Raw genomic sequence first — 10,691 nt, 5'->3', positions numbered from 1 at the left:
TAATTTATCAGTCCTACCTTGTTCTCTGCTTTGTCCCTACCAAACGCCTTCTTCACTATCCTATCTACCTGTACCCATCTCAGATTGATCTCTTTCCTCACTATTTCCCTGGGTCCCACCCCCCCCCCCCCACCTTACTAGTTTAAATCCTCCCAAGCAGTTCTAGCAAATTTCCCTGCCAGTATATTAGCCAGTATATTGTCATCAGGACAATTTAATTCATACCGAAGTAAGGGAAAATATCAATAAAAGTACTCCATGTAGGAAGCATCAGCTGATGACCAATAGTTAACTTTTAAGCTTAATTTAAAATTTTAAGATGGCAGATTAACTTTGATTAATCGAGGTTTTGTAAACTAGAGAATGGCCGTCACCTATGTTATTGGCATAGTGTGTGTATGTGTTCTGTTTGCCAAACAAGGCCTGCTTTTTAATATAAATAGCTTCCAGTACATGCAAATGCACTATGCTGTGAACCCAATTACAATTCTAAATTGGTTCTCAACATTATTCTATGCATACATCTGATTATGCTGAAAATGACAATTTTTCTAATACATCGTAGGTTGTGGATTTTGCTGGATGGGCCAACATTTATTCCAAAATCAAATCCAATATTTCAATAAATTAGGAGTTTTGCAAATACACCCTGGTTGGGTATTACTGGTAACTTGCTTATTGCAAACCATCAACATGAAGTGCTGTTTGATATGAGCCACTAGTTTTCAGCATGATCTGGTCACCAGACCTAGCATCATACAGACAGATTTTCTCTATCACATTAGAAGATATTGAAAGCTATGATTAAGGATGTTATGCTATGACACTTAGAAATGTTCAAATTGCATCAGGCAAAATAAACAAGGCTTTGTGAAAAGGGAAATCATTAACAAATCTATTCAACTTTGAGCAAGTTAAGAATTCTTTTTAGTCACTCATGGGACATGTACATCACTGCCTGGCCAGCATTTTATTGCCTGACCCCAGTTGATGTGTTGGTGAGCTGCCATTTTCAAATACTGCAGTCCACATGCTGTAGGTTGACCTACAATGCCCTTAATGAGAGAAATCCAAGATTTTGACCCTGCAACAGTGAAGAAATGACAATATATTTCCAAGTCAGGATGGTGAGTGGCTTTGAAAGGAAATTGCAGGTGGTGGTGTTTCCAAGTATCAGATGCCCTTGTCCCTTCTAGATGGAAGGGATCATGGGTTTGGAAGGTGCTAACTAAAGATCTTTGGAGTGGATACATCTGCTTTATCCTGAATGTTGTCATTCATGAGTGTTGCTGGAGCTGTACTCATCTATACAAATAGGGAGTTCTCCATCGCACTCCTAACTTGTGGTAGACAGGCTTTGGGGAGTCAGGTGGTGTGTTACTCACTGCAGTATCCCTAACCTCTAACCTGCTCATGTAGCTAGTATTTAGATGATGAGTCCAGTTGAGCTTCCGGTCAATAGTAACACCAGGATGTTTATAGCAGGGGTTTCGGTCATGGTAACATCATTGAATGTCAAGTACTGGCGCTTAGATGATCTCTTATTGGAGATGGTCATGGCCTGGCATTTGTGTGCAGCAAATGTTGCTTGCCACTTGTCAGCCCAAGCCTGGATCTGTCTAGATCTTGATGCATTTGAACGTGAACTGCTTCAGTGTCTGAGGTGTCTTGAATGGTGCTAAGTATTGTCAGCATCAGCAAACATTCTCCCTTCTGACTTCATGATGGAGGGAATGTCATTGATGAAGCAGCTGAAGATGGTTGGTCTGAGGACACTACCCTGAGGAACCTTTATGAAGACGTCCTGGAGCTGAGATGACTGACCTCCAACAACCACAACCATCTTCCTAAGTGTCAGGTATAACTCTAACCAGTGGAGAGTTTGCCCTGATACCCATTGATTCCAGCTTTTGCTCAGGCTCCTTGATGCCACACTCTGTCAAATGCAGCCTTGACATCAAGGGCTGTCACTCTCACCTCACCTCTGGAATTCAGCTTTTTTGTCCATGTTTGAACCCAGGCTGTAATGAGGTCAGAAAGTGACTGGCCCTGGTGGAACCCAAAGTGGGCATCACTGAGCAGGTTATTGCTGAGCAGGTGCTGCTAGATAGCACTATTGTTAACACGTTCCATCATTTTACTGATGATTGACAGTAGAGTGATGGTGTGGTAATTGGCTGGGTTGGATTTGTCCTGCTGCTTTGTGTATAGAACATAACAGGGCAATTTCCCACATTGTTGGGCTGATGCCAGTGTTGTAACCAACCCTGACAGGTGGAACCCCAACTCCTGTTTACTTCAAAAGCTCTTACTGCAATGTTGCAAAATATATTGATTTTCTTAATTTTACATCTACTCAAATGCTCATTTTTAAATTTTATATATGCACCTTTCCCTTCATATGCCATGAGCTCAAATCAATACACATTGCGTCATGCCTTGTTCAACTCACTTTCTCCCAGCACTGTTTACACCTATCTCTCTGAGAATTTCTATCTTCCTACAAGCTAGGTGCTTTTAGACAAAGCTGTTTACACAGTATCCCAGATTCATCTCATGGTCTTTCATCACTCATGGTGCTCAGCATTGATCTTTTATAATGGTTTCTCAAGATAATAAAAACTTTCACTTCAATCTAAATGTGAACCATCTTTGCCGTTCTTTTACTTCCTCATTTTGGACAGTGTTGTTGATAAATCAATGTGAAACCATTCTTTTGGATAATAACTGAAATAAGGAAAATGGATGCTGAAATAGCTTCAGTCAAGGGAGACTGTAAAGAAGCAGAATGAATGGTTGTAATATGATATCTGGCTGAGGACAGGTTGATCAGAAGGTTTTGTTCCTTTTTAAAGTATCTGGCAATTCAGTGGCTGCAAATCCAAAAGACAAATAAGCCTTCATCAGCATTCTGTTCTTTCCTTCTTATTGTAGCTACTTTGTGTGTGTTTGACCAGTCATTGCACATGAACTCAAATTAATATGGATTATGCTTTGTCCAATTATATTTGGAAAGGCTTAGTTAAAATGTTAAAAATAAGCACATTGCAAACATTGGCATGTTTACTTACATGGATCGGGTCCAGAATCTTAACTGCAGCCTTGCTGTCATTTTTTTTGTTTAATACTTTAAAGACTTTGCCATACGTTCCTTTTCCAATGGTTTCAATAATCTCCCATGTATCTGAGGGATCAGGGAAGCTGTCAAAGACGATTGTTTTCCCAGTTAATGGAAACATTCCTAACAATGAACCCCTGGCAAATAATGGAAAATAAGCAAGAAATACAATACATTAGGCACAGGATAACATTCACAGCTAACACATAAAATCTTACTTTGATACAGCAATCTTGGATAGAATTTCTAAAGACAATTTGACTTTAAAGAGTATTCCATCCTCTTCCAGGCAATGTGTGCAATATTTACACAAGTGTTTGTTACAGGCCAGACTTCACCCCAATATGGCAAAAGGCAATTTCCTTAAAATAAAAGCTTCTAAGATATCAGTGCCCTTATCCATGTCAAGAATGCAATAGTATAAATTGGCATTATTAATGACTGCAAGTTGTGGTATACAGACATCGGCTGCCCATCACATTGTTCTATATCTTTTAACAGGCAGATCCAAAGAAAGACTTGAATTGACATAGTCATTCATGACATTTCAAAGTATTTAAGAGCCAATTAAATATTTCTGAAGTACTTTAAGAGGAAGGAGAACAAACTATAATCAGGTTTATTGATTTGTGGAGTAATACACAGAAACAATAAAAAAGCAAAATGCATTAATGATCCAATAATAGGTTCTCAGTGATAACAGTCATCATGTATCATTGTAAATCATAATGAACAAACTTAAGATCGAAAGGTATGTGCTTTGTGCATGGAAAAGTATGTCTTGCAAACTTGATTGAGTTTTTTGAAGATGTAACAAAGAGGATTGATGAGGGCAGAGCGGTAGATGTGATCAAAATGGACTTCAGTAAGGCGTTCGACAAGGTTCCCCTTGGGAGACTGGTTAGCAAGTTTAGATCTCAGAATTCAGGGAGAACTAGCCATTTGGATACAGAACTGGCTCAAAGGTAGAAGGCAAAGGATTCTGGTGGAGGGTTGTTTTTCAGAATGGAAGCCTGGGACCAGTGGAGTGCCACAAGGATCGGTGTTAGGCCCTCTACGTTTTATCATTTACATAAATGATTTGGATGCGAGCATAAGAGGTATAGTTAGTAATTTTGCAGATGACACAAAATTGGAGGTGTAGTGGACAGCGAAGATTACCTCAGATTACAACAGGATCTGGACCAGATGGGCCAATGGGCTGAGAAGTGGCAGATGGAATTTAATTCAGATAAATGCGAGGTGCTGCATGTTGGGAAAGCAAATCTTAGCAGGATTTATATACTTAATGGTAAGGTCCTAGGGCATGTTGCTGAACAAAGAGACCTTGGAGTGCAGGTTCATAGCTCCTTCAAAGTGGAGTCGCAGGTAGATAGGATAGTGAAGAATGTGTTTAGTATGCTTTCCTTTATTGGTCAGAGTATTGAGTACAGGAGTTGGGAGGTCATGTTGCAGCTGTACAGGACATTGGTTAGGCCACTTTTGGAATATTGCATGCAATTCTAGTCTCCTTCCTATTGGAAAGATGTTGTGAAACTTGAAAGGGTTCAGAAAAGATTTACAAGGATGTTGCTAGGTTTGGAGGATTTGAGCTACAGGGAGAGGCTGAACAGGCTGGTACTGTTTTCCCTGGAGTGTCGGAGGCTGAGGGGTGACCTTTATCAAGGTTTACAAAATTATGAGGGGCATGGATGGAGTAAATAGAAAAAGTCCTTTCCCTGGGGTGGGGGAATCCAGAATTAGAGGACATAGGTTAAGGGTGAGAGGGGAAAGATATAAAAGAGATCTAAGGGGCAACATTTTCATGCAGAGGGTGGTACGTGTGTGGAATGAGCTGCCAGAGGAAGTGGTGGAGACTGGTACAATTGCAACATTTAAAAGGCATTTGGATGGGTATATGAATAGGAAGGGTTTGGAGGGATATGGGCTGGGTGCTGGCAGGTGGGACTAGATTGGGTTGGGATATCTGGTTGGCATGGACAGGTTGGACCGAAGGGTCTGTTTCCATGCTATACGTCTCCAAAACTCTAAATGCTTGAAGGAAAGAAACTGTAGGGATATAGCGAAAGAGGCGGGATGCCTCTAAAGATTTGGCATAGATTAGAGGGAAAGAATGATCATGTACTGCGTTCTTGCACAATGCACTCTCAGCAGCTTAGTTGCAAACCTCACCCAATAACAGTAAACAACTAAAAGAACAAAGTACATCAGTTCAACGAAGATTAAAATTAACCTTCTTAGAACATTTTCCTTAAGTTTGTAATTTTCATGACTTCTGTTTGAACCATCTTTTATGGACCTTAATAAAGACAGTTGTTTGATGTGCATACTGTAGTATAATTCCTCGTTCTTTGGATCCCTGCTCAGAATGAATAATACAAAACAAAGCCTATTGATTCATGGCTTGTGTGTTTCAAGGGGAAAAAAACAATGGCTTAACAAAACTGTATCCATTCTACGAGTCTCTGTAAATCTTGTACTGCCTAGCAACCTTGGATATTATTCATACAGCCGTGGCTTAAATCTGACATTCTAGCAGACAGCATCGGGGAAAATTGTGTGGGAAGAAGATGCCCCATAATTACCATCTAAATAAAGAGTCTATCAGTTGGAGGTATTCTAGCATTGGAACATTCAGCTGCCTATCTATTCTGCACCTTTGTGAATTATTTGTGTTGCACTCTATAGATTGTCATTTATCTCATTTTGATATATTCGAGCACTTCATCTGCTATAACCTTGGCAATTCTTTAACCTTTCTATTGGTTCCCTTAGTAATCACACTCTAGAATCTCTGCTTAACTGGCAGATCAGAATTGGTCAAGTGGAGCTTATTATTGATTTTCCAATATATCTCAAGCAATAGATAGAGATTTGCAGTGTAAATGCGGAATTGTTACTTTAGATTAGGACTTAAACTGCGCTAAAATGGAAATGCATCTCCCCATCATAATTATTAAGAATGAAATTCTACCTGAGCTATTGATGGAACACCCACAGCTCAATGAGGCCTCTGAAACTGTCACATTTGTGCATCAGCAGGGATTTTTCATTGCTTGCTCTGCATCTAAGCATTTGTAATTAATAGAACTAGATATGAGATACATAAAAACTTTTCTTAACCTGTCATTACAACATTTAGTTTCCCAAATACTTCTTTAAAAGTCTCTACCCTTAGCTAAATCCAGGAGAATAGTTATAAAAAAACAAAATAAAAGATCAAGAAAAGAGGAATGATGCATGAATTGTCGAGGTAATTCACTATTTCCATGCTGAATAACACTTTACAGAGCTCTCTTTATCTGATCAATTTGACATGTGAATCCAGACACACAACAGTGTGGTTGAATCTTAAATGGTCTTGCCAGCCACTTGGTCATTAAACCACAGCAAAGACTACTTCCCCCAAGTTTTTCAATTGGGCATTTCACACCATAGCAGCCCTCTCCAAGAGAGCAAAATCTCCTGGCTTCAGATTTTCTTTTCCAGATCATGAGCTTACATTTATCCTGCAGATTGCTCATATGAATCTAATCTATGGACCTAAATTATTTCTCTGATCTTTCTTAATAACAGATACATCTCACCCATAGTGCAGTCTTACTTCATGTAAAATCCAACTGCCCAATCTACTAACCTGGTTTTTATTTAGTGAATATGATATAGTCCTCATCACTGTTAAATAAGCTTCTCATTGCTGCATTGTCTGGAAAATTTTAATGTTGCCTCCTCCACCACCTCCCTCCCTGCCACCCCTGCCCATGTAGCTAAATATATGTATATTATATATATAAAAAACCTAACACAAACTCTGGAGATATTATGGTGTATGTCCATTCAGACCCATTGAAGACTAAATTCTGTTTCCTACCCTTGAGCTAACTTCATTTCCATAATGTCATATTTCCCAGAAGATCAATGCATTTATTAAAAATCCTGCTATTGGCATCCTATTAAATATCATTGAAAATCTACTTCCATATCCACTTCTACGAGATTTCCTTTATTAACTGATTTCATCATTTCTTTAAAGGTATAGACAAGATAGATCAAATGAGTCTAAAGGAAGTAGGAGTATGCTTAAGAGGGAAATCAGGAGGGCAAAAAGGCGACATGAGATCGTTTTGTCAAATAGAATTAAGGAGAATCCAAAGGGTTTTTACAAATACATTAAGGACAAAAAGGTAACTAGGGAGAGATTAGGTTCCCTCAAAGACCAGCAAGGCAGCCTTTGTGTGGAGCCGCAGGAAATGGGGGAGATACTAAACGAGTATTTTGCATTAGTGCTTACTGTGGAAAAGGACATGGAAGATATAAAATGTGGGGAAATAGATGGTGACATCTTCAAAAATGTCCATATTACAGAGGAGGAAGTGCTAGATGTCTTTAAACACAAAAAAGTGGATAAATCCCCAGGACCTGATCAGGTGTACCCTATAACTCTGTGGGAAGCGAGAGAAGTGATTGCTGGGCCACTTGCTGAGATATTTGTATCATCGATAGTCACAGGTGATGTGCTGGGAGATTGAAGGTTTATTAACGTGGTGGCACTATTTAAGAAAGGGGGTAAGGACAGGCTAGAAAACTATAGACCAGTCAACCTGATGTCGGTGGTGAGCAAGTTGTTGGAGGGAATCCTGAGGGACAGGATGTACATGTATTTGGAAAGGCAAGGACTGATTAGGGATAGTCAACATGGCTTTGTGCATGGGAAATCATGTCTCACAAACTTGATTGAGTTTTTTGAAGAAGTAACAAAGACGATTGATGACAGCAGAGTGGTGAACGTGATCTACATTGACTTCAGTAAGGCATTCGACAAGGTTTCCCCCTGGGAGACTGGTTAGCAAGTTTAGATCTCAAGGAATACAGGGAGAACGAGCCATTTGGATACAGAACTGGCTCAGAGGTAGAAGGCAGAGGGTGGTAGTGGAGGGTTGTTTTTCAGACTGGAGGCCTGTGACCAGTGGAGTGCCACAAGGATGGGTCCACTACTTTTCATCATTTAAATGAATGATTTGCATGTAAGCATAAGAGGTTTAGTTAGTCAGTTTGCAGATGACACCAAAATTCAGATCAGATGGGCCAATGGGCTGAGAAGTGGCAGATGGAGTTTAATTTAGATAAATGCAAGGTGCTGCATTTTGGGAAAGCAAATCTTAATAGGACTTAATAGTAAGGTCCTTGGGAGTGTTGCTGAACAAAGAGACCTTGGAGTGCAGATTCATAACTCCTTGAAAGTGGAGTCGCAGGTAGATAGGATAGTGAAGGCAGCGTTTGGTATGCTTTCTTTTATTGGTCAGAGTATTGAGTACAGGAGTTGGGGGTTCATGTTGCGGCTGTACAGGACATTGGTTAGGCCACTGTTGGTGCAATTCTGGTTTCCTTCCAATCGGAAAGACGTTGTGATACTTGAAAGGCTTCAGAAAAGATTTACAAGGATGTTGACAAGGTTGGAGGATTTGAGTTATAGGGACAGGTTGAATAAGTTGGGGCTGTTTTCTCTGGAGCGTTGGAGGCTGAGGGGTGATCTTAAAGAGGTATAAAATCATGAAGGGCATGGATAGGATAAATAGACAAAGTCTCTTCCTTGGGGTGGGGGAGTCCAGAACTGGAGGGCATAGATTTAGGGTGAGAGGGGAAAGATATAAAAGAGACCTAAGGGACAAGCCTTTCATGCAGAGGGTGGTATGTGTATGGAATGAGCTACCAGAGGAAGTGGTGGAGGCTAGAATGACTGCAACATTTAAAAGGCATCTAGATGGACAGGAAGGGTTTAGAGGGATATGGGCCAGGTGCTGGCAGGTGGGACTAGATTGGGTTGGGATATCTGGTCGGCATGGACGGGTTGAACCGAAGGGTCTGTTTCCGTGCTGTACATCTGACTCTAATTATTGCCCACTTTTTCAGACATAAGTTGTCTTTTATAAATTTGTATTGCATATCCATAATATATTCATTACTCCAGCCCCAACATCTTACTATCTCATGACCCTTTTTATTCCCATTTGTCTCATCATCTGACATAATATCCTTTCATCTCTCAAAACAAATGCCCCCCTACCCACATCCCTCCATACTCAAACTTTGGAAAACTCACCACCCACATAACTCCCTGACACCCACTCCCCACTACATCATTTACAATTGTGCATTCAAATACCCATCCAAACCATGATAGAAGAAATGAGAGCAAGAGAAGGCTATACCATCCATGGAATCTGCTGTGACATTCAGCATAATCACAGCAGATTTCAAATCCACTTTGCCGCATATTCATTAATTCCCCGAGACAGTCAAAATCTGTCTTTTTAACTCAGGCGTTAAACATAAGTTGGTACATCCATGACAGTCTGGGGAGGAGAATTTTAAAGGTTCACAAACCTTTAAGTGAAGAAATTTCCCATTGTTTCAATCCTAAATGTTAAGTCCATTATTTTGAAACAGTGCTGCCTTCTTCTGGATTCCCCTGATATTGAGTGGTTAATGTTGAATGTTTCAAAAAGATCATCCTTCATTCTTCTTAACTGAAGAATAAAGACTCAAATAGGGCAACCCTTTTATCATAGGAGACACAGCAGAACTGGAGTTCTGAATAAGGATCACTGGACCCAAAACGTTATACCTGCTTGCTCTCCATAGATGCTGCCAGACCTACTGAGTTTTCCAGCTGTTTCTGATTTTGCTTCTGATTTCAAGTATCTGCAGTTAATTGTTTATTTTTTCTTCTCATCACAGGATCGATTTAGTGAGCTCTGTCCAATGCAAGTGTATTCTTCCTTTAATATGGAGACAAACTTATACACAACATTACAGTTTTGGTTCCGTCAAACCCAGTACAGTTGTAGCAAGACTTCTTTATTCTTGTACTCCAAAGTTATTTGCAATAAAGGCTGACATGCATTTGCTTTCTTAAATGCCTCCTCATTGCATGTTAACTAGGTTCCTTGCCAGGCAATCTACTTGACGAGATGCCATGGGTAAAATTGTGATTGGAGTACGATGAAGCCTCCAAGAACCTATTTTGTGGCCACTTAAGGGCCTCAATAGACCAAGTGTGTGTAGGTACCACACCACCACTCCCCCATGAACTTGGAGACAGGTTGGAGCAGGCAGAAAGACAGTAGGCAGTCTACATGCTGCATTTTATGAGCTCCCACCATCAAGGAAGCCTAAAACCCTGCTGCTGCATTGGTGTTAGTGAAATTCTGTTGTACATTAACTGGTTGCTGTGTTTCTTATATCAATACATTTTCAAATCTTCTGGCTTGAAGACATCTTTTCACAAAACTCTTCCTGCTCCATCCAGATCAACCCACTATAAAATTTTCATAATACCGAAGCACGACATATCAAAGAGTACTTTAATAATGCTTTTAGGAAAACATGTAATTACTTTGAGAGGCAATTTGAGAACACTTGCTTTGGTGTTGGCCTTGAGGTGAATAAAACAAAGAAGAGGTAAAGGATACATATAACTCTAACACTCTGATCTGTGTACAAAATTAATAGTAACTAAATGTGGGACAAGATTCTGTTAATGGCATAGGTACTTAATCAAATCCCAAATCAC

General features: G+C 39.9%; 1 protein-coding gene across 3 annotated transcripts in view; it reads right to left on the bottom strand.

Moving 5' to 3' along the window:
* The window catches only part of LOC122550048 (myosin-IIIa-like), a 284,716-nt gene that overhangs the window by 209,575 nt on the left and 64,450 nt on the right, over positions 1-10,691 (bottom strand). For all 3 annotated transcript variants that reach the window (XM_043690484.1, XM_043690481.1, XM_043690483.1), the window contains exon 2: positions 3,072-3,255. In XM_043690484.1, coding sequence (XP_043546419.1) covers positions 3,072-3,255 — 184 coding nt within the window. The remainder of the gene's footprint in view (positions 1-3,071; positions 3,256-10,691) is intronic.

The sequence above is a fragment of the Chiloscyllium plagiosum genome, chromosome 5 (genome assembly GCF_004010195.1).
Source record: "Chiloscyllium plagiosum isolate BGI_BamShark_2017 chromosome 5, ASM401019v2, whole genome shotgun sequence".
Classification (NCBI taxonomy): Eukaryota; Metazoa; Chordata; class Chondrichthyes; order Orectolobiformes; family Hemiscylliidae; genus Chiloscyllium; species Chiloscyllium plagiosum.
The sequence above is the reverse complement of the archived record's forward strand: the minus strand, read 5'-3'. Positions and strand labels throughout refer to the sequence as shown.